The sequence below is a fragment of the Leopardus geoffroyi genome, chromosome C1 (genome assembly GCF_018350155.1).
Source record: "Leopardus geoffroyi isolate Oge1 chromosome C1, O.geoffroyi_Oge1_pat1.0, whole genome shotgun sequence".
Classification (NCBI taxonomy): Eukaryota; Metazoa; Chordata; class Mammalia; order Carnivora; family Felidae; genus Leopardus; species Leopardus geoffroyi.
Genome location: NC_059328.1, coordinates 79607501 through 79621919, shown reverse-complemented (window position 1 = coordinate 79621919; position 14419 = coordinate 79607501). Strand labels below are relative to the sequence as shown.

Below are 14419 nucleotides of genomic sequence, written 5' to 3'. Positions count from 1 at the left end.
GCACATCAGGCTCTGTGCTGATAGCTCAGAGCCTAGAGCCTGCTTTGGATTCTTTGTCTCCCTCTCTCTGCCCCTCCCCTGCTCTCGTGTGTGCGTGCGTGCTCTCGCGCTCTCTCGCTCTCTCTCAAAAATAAATAAACATTAAAAAAAACAAAGATGAATAAGATGAAATATGGTCCCTCTTCTCTGTGAGCTCATAGCCCGGTAAGGGAGATGGACAGGAGTACACATATTGTATTGAATTATAATTATTTGTTATAAAGTTTTATAATGAATGAAAAAGAAGTGCTGGGGAGATGTTCTTCTTTGAGCTGTGGGAGGCAAGGGGAAGAGTGGTCGGGGAAGGTGGAAATGAATGGGAAGACAGTGGGGACTCCAGGCCTTTAGGTTCAGGGAATTCCAAACAGTTTGGAGTTACTGGAGCATCAGGAGCAAGGTGAGGAGACGAGGCTGGTGAGATGAGCAAGGCTTAACACCATGGATATCATCTAGTAAAATATAAAATGAGAATGCTAGACTGTCCCACATATTAATCTTACCTAAAAGAACATGATCTAGTAAGGAATATTGTCCAGTGGACACAAACTCTCAGTAGACTTAAACCTATTGCTGTCTCTTCCTTCAATCCTTCTGTCCCCCCTTCACTCCAACTAAGATTCTGAAATGTTGATGGCTCTTCCTGATAGAGAAGGGAGGGTGATGGCTCTAGATTCTAAGGCCATACCCATATAGGAACAGGCTGCAGCCATCAAGTTGCCAATGGAGGGCATACTTGGTCCCAGTTGTTGGCTTCACCTCCCCTGATTGTGTGACATGCCCTGGTCATGAGTTGGTTAAGAGTGGTAAACCAGTAGACCGCAGGGCTGCAGGTTTTGTTCCTCCTTGGCCCTGCCACTTTAGGTAAACAGAGATTCAGCCCACCGGATCCCACTCATCTCTTTGTCTTGCATTTCAGTTAAGTGTTCTAGGAATGAATTTATTTGTGATGAATGAACACCCACAAAGCAAGAACTCCAACCCAGACATACAAGCCTTCTAGTCCCTACCCTCAGTAAGTTGTAAATAGAAGATTTTGCAGTGTTTCGGGAACTTTGCCCTACTTTATAGGGTCTGTGTGGATTCTTTGTGTTCTAATGTAGACACTGAGCATTTGTGAATCGTGACAGTTCTGTTCTCCTTTCCACTTCTTATACCTTTTCTCTCTTGTTTTTAAAGTTTGTTTATTTTGGGACGAGAGAGGGAGAGAATCTCAAGCAGGTTCCACACTGTCATTGCAGAGCCTGACACAGAGCTTGATCGTGTCCTGAGCCAAAATCAAGAGTTGGATGCTTAACCGACTGAGCCACCCAGACACCCCTCTTGAAGCTTTTATATCATTTTCAAGTAACAAATAATTCCAAAGTTTAGCAGAGCTTGCTACATAGTATAACCACCTAGGCCTGTGGGAAGATATTGAACTGATTGAGTTTTTTTTAATGGCTATATTCAGTTTTCTGTTTCTTTTTTGAGTCTGTTTTAGTATTTTCCAGGAATTTGTTCATTTTTGCTAAGTTTTAAAATTTATTGGCATAAAGGTGTTCATAGTGTTCTCTTACTGTGCTCCCTCGTGTCTATGGCTATGTCCTCGTCATTCCTATATCGTTTTGTGCCTTCTCTCTTTTCCCCAGGGATTACATCTGTCAGAGGTTTATTTTATTAAGCTTTCCAAAAACAAGGCTTTATTTGTTGCTTCCCTGTTGTGTCATTGTTTTATATTTAATTTCTCTCCCCCCCCCCCCCCACCTTTTTTTAAATCTCTGTTCTATTTGTGTTTACTCTTTTTACTTAAGCTGGACACTTAATTAGTTTTGGTCTTTTTTTTTCCTAAAAATAAGCATTATAGCTACACATTTCCTTCAAAATATCACTTTTATTATATCCAAATGTACTACATTCTACCTTCTGAAAATCTGTTTTGCGAATTTAATCTAGTTAAGAGTTACTGTGTTTAGTGATGTACAATCTTTGGGCTTATAGCTGCTGCTTATTCCGTACGTCTGTACTAGCTGTACATTTTTTAAAACCTATGGGTTTTTTTAATTGCCTTATTTTGTCTTTTTAAAAATACCCTACTATTCATGGGGCGCCTGGGCGGCTCAGTCGGTTGAGTGTCTGACTTCAGTTCAGGTCATGATCTCGCGGTTCCTGGGTTTGAGCCCCGCGTCGGGCTCTGTGCTGACAGCTCGGAGCCTGGAGCCTGCTTCAGATTCTGTGTCTCCCTCTCTCTGCCCCTCCTCCGCTCACACTCTGTCTGTCTCCAAAATAAAAATATTTTTTTTAACGTTTATTTATTTTGGAGACAGAGAGAGAGCGTGAACGGGGGAGGGGCAGAGAGAGGGAGACACAGAATCTGAAGCAGGCTCCAGGCTCCGAGCTGTCAGCACAGAGCCCGACGCGGGGCTCAAACCCAGGAACCACGAGATCATGACCTGAACTGAAGTCAGACACTCAACCGACTGAGCCGCCCAGGCGCCCCTACAAAATATTTAAAAAAATTAAAAATAAATACTCTACTATTCATTTAATGGTTACTTTTAAAATATAATTACTTTATAAAAGATACAGTGAAACAGTACTTCTTTCTGAACAATACAGGACCTTAGAACACTAGCCCCGGCTGTGGCCTTCCACTTAGCTTATATGCCATTGTTGTCCTATATTTTAGTTTGTCTTTTTTTTAAAAATTGTGGTAAAATGCACATAATGTAAATTTTATCATCTTAGCCATTTTTAAGTGTACAGTTAATGAGTAATGAGTTAATGAATAATATTAAGTACATTCACATTGCTGTGCAACCAGTCTCCCCAACTCTTTTTATCTTGCAAAATGGAAACTCTGTACCCTTGAAACAACTCCCCATCTTCTCACCCCAGGTCCTGGTAACCACTTTTGTTCTTTCTGTCTCTGTGAATTTGATTACTCTAGGCACCTTATATAAGTAAAACTATACAGTATTTGTCCTTTTGTGACTGGCTTACTTCACTTAGCATAAAGCCCTCAAGGTTTCTCCCTGTTGGAGCAGGTGTCCGAATCCCCTTCCTTTTCAAGGCCCCGTAATATTCCACTGTATCTGTATACAACATCTTGTCTATCCACTCTTCCGTCAGCGGATGCTTGGGTTGCTTCCACATTTTGTCTTCTGTGAATAATGCTGCTGAGAACATGTGTGCACAAATATCTCTTCGAAACCCTTCTTTTAGTCCTCCTGGGTGTCTACTCAGAAGTGGAATTGCTGGATCATACTGCAGTTCTATTTTGAATTTTTAAAGGAACCTCCACACTGTTTTTCCTAGCAGTGGTACCATTGGCATTCCTACCAACCATGCATATGGGTTCCAACTTCTCCACATCTTTGCCAGCACTTTACATATATATTTTTTACCTCCACAAATTATATATTCATCTCATTTTATCCCACTAGTGCTGGTTTGGAGCTACCTATATGTTTACTAGTTACTTTGGGCAACACTCATTCTTAGATCTTAGGCTGTTCTTTGGGCATCCATTTCATTCTTCCTAAACGGTGTTCTCTGCTTTTATGTTCTCTGTTTTTATTTATCTAATATTGTCTTTCTTCACCCTTATACTCGGTAGTTTCACTGGGCAGAAAATTTTGAGCTCCTCCCTTTCCTCTATGGCTGATGAAAACAGGCTGTCAGCCTCATCGTCATTGCTCTGAGGGCAAAACCTTCCTTTGCTCTCCAGCTGCTTTCACCATCTTCTCTCTGTTCTTGAGGGTCTGTGCTTTCATTGCAATGTGTGTAGGTGGGACTTTATTTTTGTTTATACTGCTTAGGATGCACCAGGATGCCTGAATCTGAGAATGGGTATCTTTCATTTATTTTGAAGATTTCCCATCATTATTTATTTCCCTGACTATTGCTCTTTCTCTCGGATTTTCTTCTTGTAGAGTTCAGTTTAAATGTAATTAACCTTCCCATTCTACCTTCAACATCTCTTTTGTATTTTCTGTCACCTTTTCTCTCTGTGCTGTGTTTCATATAGTTTCTTTATATATTTGTCATATTTTCTTTAGCCATGTTTAATCTGCTATGTAGCAGATTATATGTACATATTATAATCTGTTTTTTTTTAATTTTTATAACCACCTGTTTATTCTTAGATCACTTTTTGATTCCATCTTTTACTTTTTAAAAAATTTATCATACATTGTTAGGGGCACCTGGGTGGCTCAGGTGGTTAAGTGTCCAACTCTTTATTTCTGCTCAGGTCATGATCTCACAGTTTTTATGAGTTCAAGCCCCATGTCATGCTCTGTGCTGACAGTGTGGAGCCTGCTTGGGATACTCTCTCTCTCTCCCTCTTTCTCTCTTCTTTCCCTGCTTGTGTTCTCTCTCTCTCAAAATAAATAAATAAACTTAAAAAAATTTATCATACATCACTATTCTGTAGCCTATGTCTGGTATTCTAATATCTGAGGTCTTTGAGGATCTCAGTCTGTTGTTGTTTCTGCCAACTTCAGTGATTGGGGCTTGCTTCCTTGTGCAGATGGTTATTTCTGAAGGGAAATTTATGTTTAACGACATTTGTGGATATCCTGAATGGCATTCTGCTTATAAAGTTTCCCCCCAGAAAGTATCTATGCTGTTTCCTTACTAGTGGCACCACCAACCCAAACACTTTAATTTCTCAGTTTTGGCTTCTCTGTCCAAGCAGAGCAGTATAAATTTGAATCCCAGCTGACAAGACAGCTCATCTGTGGCTACAAGCTCTTAGGGGAGACTGTTACTGCTGCCGTTATTTTTTTTCACCATCAGAATTTGTAGTGGGGACAGTAGGTTTCCTTCTTGGTTCCCTTTGCTAGAGAGCATGCTACCTTCTTAATTCTTATTTATTTTTGAACATTCCTTATGCAGAGGTAGTGTTAGTCGCATTCTGACGGCTCACACATTGTGCATGGCTCTGTGGTGAGCTGTTCACCTCTGCAGACCCGAGACTCATCCTCCCTGCCCTGCTCCTTACCCTGCTGTTGTCCATGTTTTGTGTTTTTGACGTGTTCTCTGTTTCTGTATCTGTTTTGTTCATGTCTGTGCTTCTTGAGGCTTTATCTTTCTTGTGATGTCACCAATGCATTTGAAAATACATTCATACTTTAATTCGTCGTCTAGTTTTTGGAATATCTGGTCTACCATATTAAGCAAATGAAAGCCCTGTAGTAGAAATTTCTGATTTCCTGAGGCCTTATTTGGACTATATACAAAGGTGGGTTTTGGTGATTTATATTTTTATTTGTCCATTCTCGCCCTTGTTTTTGATTAATTGGCTGCTCTGTGACAAATATGACTCAAAGGGCATGGTGTACATTGGTGAGCAAGACACAAATAGCCCTTACCCTCATGGAGCTTACAGCCCCATGAAAAAGACAGAAACAAGCAGTGGTTGCCCTCTGGGGTGGGACTGATGGAGAAGACCAAAGAATTATGTAAAATTATGTAAAACAGGTATTCTTGGCTGGTATCTAATAGCCACCTAGTTGTTCTTTGTGTTTCCCTCTTGAGTTAACTATTTTTGTTGGTGTGAAGGGATCCCTTAAATGTTTGTTATATTTCGTAGTTTATGGGAAAGATTTGTGTGTTCATAACTTGAAAGATGTGAAAGACTCCACTGAAAGTAACTTATTTAACAGTTGAAAAGGAAGGGAGCTCATCCGAAACCTTCAGTAGCTGAATGCCAGCAATCAGACTGCACTGCGAACCATGGACAATAGGTGGTAATGGGGCTAATTCTTATGCAGATCCCAGTAACCTTGAAAGTTCTTCTCTCGTGCTTGAAAAAGGTGTTTGTTAGTTTATTCTTTTTTCTTTTTTTAATTCTTTTAAGTTTTTTATTTTAGAGAGAGAGAAAAACTGAGAATCTCGGGCAGGCCCCACACTCAGCACGGAGCCCACCATGGGGCTTGATCCTACAACCCTGGGATCATAACCTGAGCTAAAATCAAGAGTCAGATGCAGGCACCATGCTAATTCATTCCTAATGAGTGTATTGAGGTGTGCTAGGCACCATCTACTTAGTTCCCTTAGAAAGAATTTAGTGAGTACCCTTACCTCTCTTTTCCCTTTGACCCACTGAATCCAGTCATTTACCACCTATTGTCACTTAGAAAACTCTCCTGGGGCACCTGGGTGGCTCAGTGGATTAGATTAAGCACTGACTTTTCAGCTCAGGTTCATGAGTTCAAGCCCCACCTCAGCCTCTGCTGACAGCTCAGAGCCTGAAGCCTGCTTTGGGTTGTGTCTGCCTCTCTTTCAGCGCCTCCTCTCCTCGCACTGCCTCTCTGTCTCTCTCTGTCTCTCTCAAAAATAAATAAACATTTAAAAAGTTGTTCTAAAAAAAGTCTCCTTAATCTATACACCGTCCCTGCTCCCTCTGTTCCTATAGTCCAGGCCTTGCCCTCTCTCACCCGGACTGCTCCAGCATCTCCTCTGGTTTTCCTGACTCTGTCTTGCCCCCCACGAATCTGTTTTCCACACCAGTGCAGGGAGATTTTTCTAAAACACAAATCTCTGGTTATTCTGCAGCTTAAGATTTGTCAACAAATCCCATTGCTTTCGTAAGTCTAGACATGTTTACATGGCCTCCAAACCCCTTATGCTCTGGCACTGCCTCTTCTTCATCCTGATCTCCAACCCCCCACCACTCCTGAGCTTCCCCAACCATGTGCTTCTGTTACTTGTTCTTTTATTCATTAATTCAGCAAATGGTTACTGGGCAACGGCTGTGTGCAGAGCACAGGGGATATCAAGGTGAGTAAAGCAGAGAAAGTCTCAGTCTTGTAGGATTATATTCCATAAGAAAGACCTGAGCAAATAAATATTTCATGTGATATCAGATAATATGGGAAAGAATAATGTCAGATAAGGTGATAGAGGGTAGCAGCAGTACTCATTTAGATAGGTGTTTAAGGAAAGCTTCTCTGAGGAGGTGTTATTTGAGCAGAGACCTGAGTGATAGGAGGGAGTGAGCCTTTGAGAACTGCAGGGAGAATGTTCTAGGCAAAGGAACAGTAAATGCCAAGCCACAGAGGCAGGGACCAGCTTGGCATGTTTGAGTGTCAGAAAGAAAAGTCAATATGACCTGGCTGGAATGAGTGGAATGTATTAGTATGCTTTTGCTGAGTAACAAATTGCCACAAATTTGGTGCCTTAATGCCTGTTTATTGCCTCATAGTTCCTGTAGGACAGAAGTCCCACAGAGCTCAGCTGGGTTCTTGCTTACAGGTCTCAAACCCAAGATGTCAGCAGCTGTGTTCTCATCTGAGGCTCTGGGAAGAATCTGCTTCCACAGTCATTCAGGTTGTTGGCAGAACTCCGTTCCCTGTGATGGTAGGACTGAGATCTCTGCTTCCTGGCTGTCTTCAGGGGACGGCTCCCATGTAGTGGCCACCCAGAGTTCCGTGCCATGGGCCTTGTCACAGGCCATGTTGTAATGTCACCCTGGTAACAGGGTCCTTCATGTCCAGGCCCCCTCGCTTTGCATGTCTGGTCCATTTGGATCGTTGCCAGATCATAATGTCAGCTGACTTGGGGCTTACATGTGCAAAATCCCTTCACAGCAGTACTGAGATTACTGTTTGGTTGACTTTCGGGGTGGGGGTGGGGAATCTTGTTGGAAGATATCTTTAGAATTCTGTGCACCAGAGTGAGGTTGGGGAGCTGGTGGGGACCATGCCAAAGAGGGCCTCAGAGAACCTGGTAAGGACTCTAGGGTTTTTCTTGTGATTGGATGGGAGTTATTAGAGGATTTTGATTTTGGTAAGGATCATGCTGGCTCCTGTGGAGACAGTGGAGCCGGGAAGGCATTGCAGGGGTCCAAGCGATAGATGATGGTGGCCTGGACCAGAGCGGAATTACCCCTGAATGCTGTGGTTCCCCAGGTATGCCACATTGTCCCGTGTCCCCATGTGTTTGCACATGCTTCTGCTGTTTCCTGGGCATTTCTCATCACCACCTACCTCACATCGTCTTTACCCGATGAGTCTCTACCCGGTCCTCAAACCTTAGCTCAAAGGTTGCCTGAAAGGCCCCTTCATGGTATTTCCTTCCCACTGAAACTTAACTTGAGTTGTGCTGGGTCTGTTCATCTGTCCTTGCCACTTGATTGCAGCCTCTCTGGGAGCAGGGCCTTTGTCTTTGGTTCTTCTGTTTCCATTGTCTGACCTACAGCACAGCATATTGTAGATGCTTGATAATGTTGGTAGGATGGATGCAAGAACTATGGAGATACTGGGAATGAAGTGTCTCCTAGTAGAGGAGGAACTGTATACAAATAAATACATGATAGAATGAACCAGAATGCAAATACCATGCCATGTGCACCAAGGAGGGGAGCCAACTCTGCAGATTACTGGTGTGCATGGAGCCTTTTTCCTACTCAGTTGGGAACAGTTGGATCTAGTTTCTCTCATCCCTCCACTGCATGAAAGAATCATCTTATTACAAATGATTCCTCTTTATGTTATTTCCAAAAGGACATTTGTTTGGCAACACTGTTAGCCATCAATTTATTCTGTAATATTTAAAGAAGTCAAAACATTCATTCATTTAAAGCATTTTATAATTTAAGACAGATGTAGGGTGCTTCGTTTCTCATCTGTATGCCAAGCACTCAGAAAAGATCTGTGGTAGTGAAATTTTGCTTATATACTTACTCAAGATAGTTGAGTAACTCCAAATAGCTTACCTGTAGGTCAAGTGTCCTCTTAAGAGGGAGGAACTCTGAACCTGGTTACTGATGAGAAACAAACTGAAATAGGAAAGACCCCATTTCTGTGACTTCTGACCACACATCCCTCAGTCTGAACTTAGGAAAACAGGGTGCGGGAGAGAATAATTTAACTGGCGTAAACATAGTGATGTTATTTAAAACTTAATAAACTTGAGAACAAAATAACAAGAGAGTCCAGTTTCATTCTGCTGCTTTCCTGCGGTCTGTGGACCGTGCCCTGCGGGGCAGCATGCCTGACAGAGGGCCCATGGGCGCCTGCCAGCCTCACCAGGTGTAAGAAGAGATGCACACGACATCATGGATTCACACGGGTGGGATTCATAATGTGCAAAAGCAAAATAAAAAAAAACAAAAACAACTTTTCATTTATATTGCCAAGTCCCTCTGTTTGTTTTCTAGTGATCTCTGTCAGAGAATATAAATCTGTGGCTTAAGGAGTGTTTGCTGCACAGACTTGTATGAATAATTGGATATTCTATTTCAAATTAGAGGCTGGGGCTACAGGGCCAACTGCTATGTTTTCTAGTTCCTATCTTTGGTTAGCCGGGATGATGTGACTGGCTGAGAAAGGAGACGCAGCACTTCTGCTTATAAACATCATTTTAATTTAGCTCAAGGCAATGATTTTTAAAGCCTTTGGGTTTGTAACACACCTACTTGGTTTCATTATATCTCCTTGTGTCCCCTCCTTGCCTCTCTAAAAAGGAGACAGAGAACATGAGGATTCTCGAGGGCACCCCCGGGAGCCCAGAACTAGAATCTGAGGACATTTGGATTCCCCTCTGCTCTTGAAGCAGAATGAACAAGGCTCCCTTAGCACAGTTCAGTTGGGGGCAGGGTCAAGAGGGGCCTTGAGTTTTATCCCTCACCAGAGCCTCCAGTTTCTTCTCTTGTGCCCAGAGAAGTGTACAGTAAAGGATCAAAGAGGAACGAGGTTCATCTAAGGTGGGGGGCATTTTGGAGAGCACCCCGGGCTCCCTGGATTGGAGCGCACAGGCTGCTATGCCTCTAGGCGGTCTTGTCTCTGAGTGCGGGTCCTGCTGATCAGCATGGCCTCAGGAGCCACCCGGGCACAGTGCCTGGCCTGGCCCGTTGGTCACCCCACTTCTGCCTGAGACAGTTAGAAGGATCTCTTCTGAGAGAACCAGCTCAGAGAGTTTTCAGATATGTGTCTAGAGAAAGGAAGAGAGGAACTTTTCAACTTTCAGAGGTGAAAGGAAAAGGATTTTACAGCTAAATCTGGTGAGAAGAGCAGATCCTGGACAAAATGCTAAAAAGAATTTACGAAAAGGATGACATTTGAGCACTAAAAAAGGAGAGTTAAAATGGCAAACCATGACTATATGGTCTCGGTATTTGGCAAATACATTCTCCAAAATGAATGAAATGAAGCTCAAGGAAAATATTTGACAGTGTAAGCTGCCAGTGAAAAAATTCAAACTTTCAAGTGAAAGTTAGAAGTTCGGAAAACTTATATCCTCCTCCATGAGCTTGATATTTCCCAAGGCTTTATAAGTTCTGATGAGATCAGTGATGATATTAACAAATGTGATTCTTTTTTTATATTCTAATGAAATGTGTCAAAACTTAGAATAACTGCATAACTCAGTGAACCAGTATTTTCCAGAACAGTGGTTACAGAATCACACATGGATAAAAGGCCCAATCAAGGTGCAAGATAGATGCAAAAGAGTAACAGACATGGTTTAAGATACCGCATTACAACTGATCGTTTAGAAATTACCACTTGTTGAGTTTTGGTATGGTATCAAGAATAGCCATAAGTATCTGGAAATGAAATACCACTCCCTTCTCCAGTTACGTATCTATGTGAGGATGGACTTTTTTCTAAACCAAGACCTATCACAACATACTGAATAGAGAAGTAGATATGAGAATTCAGCTGCCCTAGAAGCCAGACATGAAAAAGATTTGCAAAAATGTGAGACAGTGTCATTCATCTCACTAAATTTTTGTTATGAAAACATACCTCTTTGTAATAAAATTGTTTATATAAGTTTATTTTTTTAATATTAGTATTTTGAAATTTTCTGTTTAATTTCTAATATCAGTAATCAGTACATATAACCCACATAAACAAAAGCTCTTTGGGGTCCTCAATAATTTGGAGTGTGAAGAGATCCTGAGACCAAAAACATATGGGAACCATTGACTTCAACTGCCCATACCTATACTATTTATCCATGGATGAAGACATGTATGTATAAATGTACATAACATACACTAAAAATTTTTTTTTCTGTGTTTATTTATGTTTGAGAGACAAAGCACAAGTGGGGGAGGGTCAGAGAGAGAGGAAGACACAGAATCCGAAGCAGGCTGCAGGCTCCAAGCCGTCAGCACAGAGCCTGATGTGGGGCTCGAACTCAAGAACCGTGAGATCTTGACCGGAGCCAAAGTCGGACGCTTAACTGACTGAGCCATCACACGCCCCCCTTTCTCTCTCACCTTGAGCCTCAGTCCCATTTGCCCACCATACAGGAGTGGGCAAATCGCGAGATCATGACCTGAGCCGGAGTCAAACGCTCAACCGACTCGGTCACCCAGGTGCCCCCATAACACACATTTTTAAGTGTACTTAAAAATAAAATTTGAAGAGAACAGCATTTCAGTAGTTCTAACATCTTTCTGCCCTCACAAGGCCAGACCTCTGGGCCAGATGATTAACCTAAGAGTAGATGGCTGTATGCCTGAAATGTTAGTTCAGTAGAAAAACAGGGGTTCAAGAACTTAAAAGGGAGCACAGCCCAAGTGCTGTGGACAAAATTTTGAGTCCCTAGACAGATGGTTCCATGGATGCAAAGCCTGGTGACACTGAGATGGTGTCCAGAGCATGTGGCAGGAGAAGTGACGACCTGGCACAGCAGATGGACTCTGGATGCCAGATAAATGAACTTGAAGGCAAAGAGTTTTAAGGCTTCGAGGTTTATAGCCCTCTTTAATGGGAATGCACCCAGGGACAGAGAGCTTATGCTGTTCTCAGATCTTTTGGCCCTGCAAAGGGACTCATTCCAGAACCTAATCCACTGACGTGGAAAGGGGCATCTCAGATGCCACGCTGCCTCTGTGCAGGTGCCCTGGGCGTAGTCCCGAATGGACGGTCAAACCAGGCCAAGCATGGCTTTGGGAGTGGTATCCCTAAGCTGTGGGGTTGGGACTCCTTGTGCTCCGGCAGTGACCTTCTCTCTTGTCCTGGGAAGAAGTGCTGCCATCTTTCGAGGTCTCTCCACTGCCAGGGAAGTGTCACAGCCCACGGATTTGGGGGTTGAGCCAACCCTTGTGGAGGAATCTGCTTATCAGTAGGGCTTCTGAGAGACCCTCACCCTCACACTAAGGCCCACTCCCTTGAGAAGACTACTCTTAGAGGCTTCACAGCCATTCTGTCCTTTCAAAATGATGCTGTCTCTGTGAGGATGTGTTGAGTTTCTGAAGGTTAAGACTCTGAAGGCAGCTGTCTTTTCACACCTTCTGTTGAGGGGCCGCCTCATCATAACTTTGCAAGCACTGAAAATGGCCATTCTCACGTCTCCCCCTCCTCTCCTTTGGCCTAGTCAGATTCTCTTCTTTCTGTAAGAAGTCAGCCTCCTTAGGGCCACCTGCTGTTGTTTACTTTTCACTGTCTGGTCAATTCCAGAGTCATATTATGACAGACACGAGCAGACATTAGATAGGGAGAGAAGAATACTTGGGTGCCAAAGAAAATGGGATGGATTTCTCTGCTTGACACCAGGGGTGGGTGGGTAATGGAGGCAGCAATAAAAAAAAAGGCAAATGTGGTCTAGAAAGCTGGGTATACAGATTCCATCCTCTCCCCTTTGTGCTAGGTGACCTTGGATAGCCACTGGGCCCACCTCAGTCTCCATTTTCTTCTGTCAAAGTGAGCGTGATACAGCTGTCTGATCCAAAGTACCCCTCATTTGGGCATCCAGTCCTGCTTTACACCCACCTCTATCCTCCGTGTTCTTTCCTTCAGATTTCTAGGCTAATTTTTATGCTCGAGTGAAAGTAGACTCACTACATGGAAGTTTAACATTTGGAGCCTGAATGTAATAAAGCACTTGGAGCTTCTAAACAGAAAGTATGGTGGTGTCCTACCATCTACCCCTACCCCCAACACACACCATGAAAGGAATCTGTATTTGTTCTAACTTCCTTATCTGTCTGCTGGGAGTATTGCTGGGGAGGTGGGCCCATCTTAATAATCTGAATGAATGGGGGAATTAATGTTGGATACGTTTTACTCAGTGCAAGAATGCATTGTTCTCAGTTCTCATACTTACCATTTTCTCTTTTCAGGGATCAGCATCTTCTGGACCCAACCCTGGAATATGTGAAGGTAGGAAACCAGGATTTAACGTGTAATTAGGACACTCTGTAATCGATTTCCCTTTTTTAACACAGTGTTGCCAAATAATGCTGCAGTCTGGCCTGTGTAGGCAGCTTCTCACGTTGGAACAACCAGGGGGTAATCTGACTCTCTCAGGCCTCCAGTAACTTTTGTAGAGGTCTTACGTCATCCTATTATAGGTCTACAGTCTTCTTCCTCTTATCTGAAACCCTCGGGGCCAGATGGGTTTTTAAATTCAGAATTTTTTTAGGAAGGTAATCGGGTACATATATATATAAAAACATCCTCAGAGGGGTCTAGGGTCAGTACTCCGTACTCAAGCTCATTATTTCATCAGTGAAACGTAAGAGTATTCACACAAAGTGAGATAAACAGACTACAAGTGATCTTATGTAGTGCAGCTCACGTTTTGCCACCAGATGAGGTCACGCTTGATTTGCCACCAAATGACTGACTTGAAATTTTTCAGTTTTCAGAGTGTTTTGGATTTGGGGATGGTAGATAACGAATTGTGAGCCTGTGTTTATCTTCGGTGGAGGACTGAAGGCTCCCTGAGCTTTTCTGGGTCAGCTTTCCTTTCCAACAGCCCCTCTCCTATGTGGTGGCTAATCTAGGACTGTGAGCTGTGGGAATACGCTGCTTTTCAGTGGGGCTGACATTCAATGCTTCTAAATAGGCAACACCTGGAAACAGTGGTATCCTTCTGAGCAGAAAGAAAAGATGCTTTTTCCTTCTCCCTTCCCCACACCATCTTCTTGGGTGTGTTTGTGTATATATGTTTGCTTTATTTTCTTTTTGAGAATTGAAATCTGGTACCTGCTATGGTAGAAGAGAGAACTTTGATTTGTCACAGTTTCTTGGATTGATGACAACATATATCCTTAAGTTTTAGGAGAAATGGCGTATGTTAAGTTTTAAGGTGCTTGCCTCCTGGGAGCCACATTCCAACCTCATTATTGTAAGGGCAGCATCACGGTTTGGGGGTATTTAGGCCTATTGCTGTTTTGTGTGCCTGTGCCTGCCCCATTTTTGGCATTTCTTCTCTCTTTAGACCAGAGGATGGAAGAGAGAAGAGAAAGCTCTATTAGAATCACTTAGTCACTTGAGGTAGTCATAATAAAGTTTGTTGGAAGGGAGATGGGTATTATTTTTTCCTCTCTCATAGCCAGGCTACGTCTGAACTGTAGTTTCACTGCAACAATTGTACAGTCCTAAACCAGTATGGCTGCTGTGTCAGAGTACAAAAGAGCTTTATAAATGATGCC

General features: G+C 42.8%; 1 protein-coding gene across 5 annotated transcripts in view; it reads left to right on the top strand.

Annotated features, from left to right (window-relative positions):
• The window catches only part of BCAR3 (BCAR3 adaptor protein, NSP family member), a 163071-nt gene that overhangs the window by 70626 nt on the left and 78026 nt on the right, over positions 1–14419 (top strand). For all 5 annotated transcript variants that reach the window (XM_045478338.1, XM_045478335.1, XM_045478334.1 and 2 more), the window contains exon 3: positions 13103–13142. In XM_045478338.1, coding sequence (XP_045334294.1) covers positions 13103–13142 — 40 coding nt within the window. The remainder of the gene's footprint in view (positions 1–13102; positions 13143–14419) is intronic.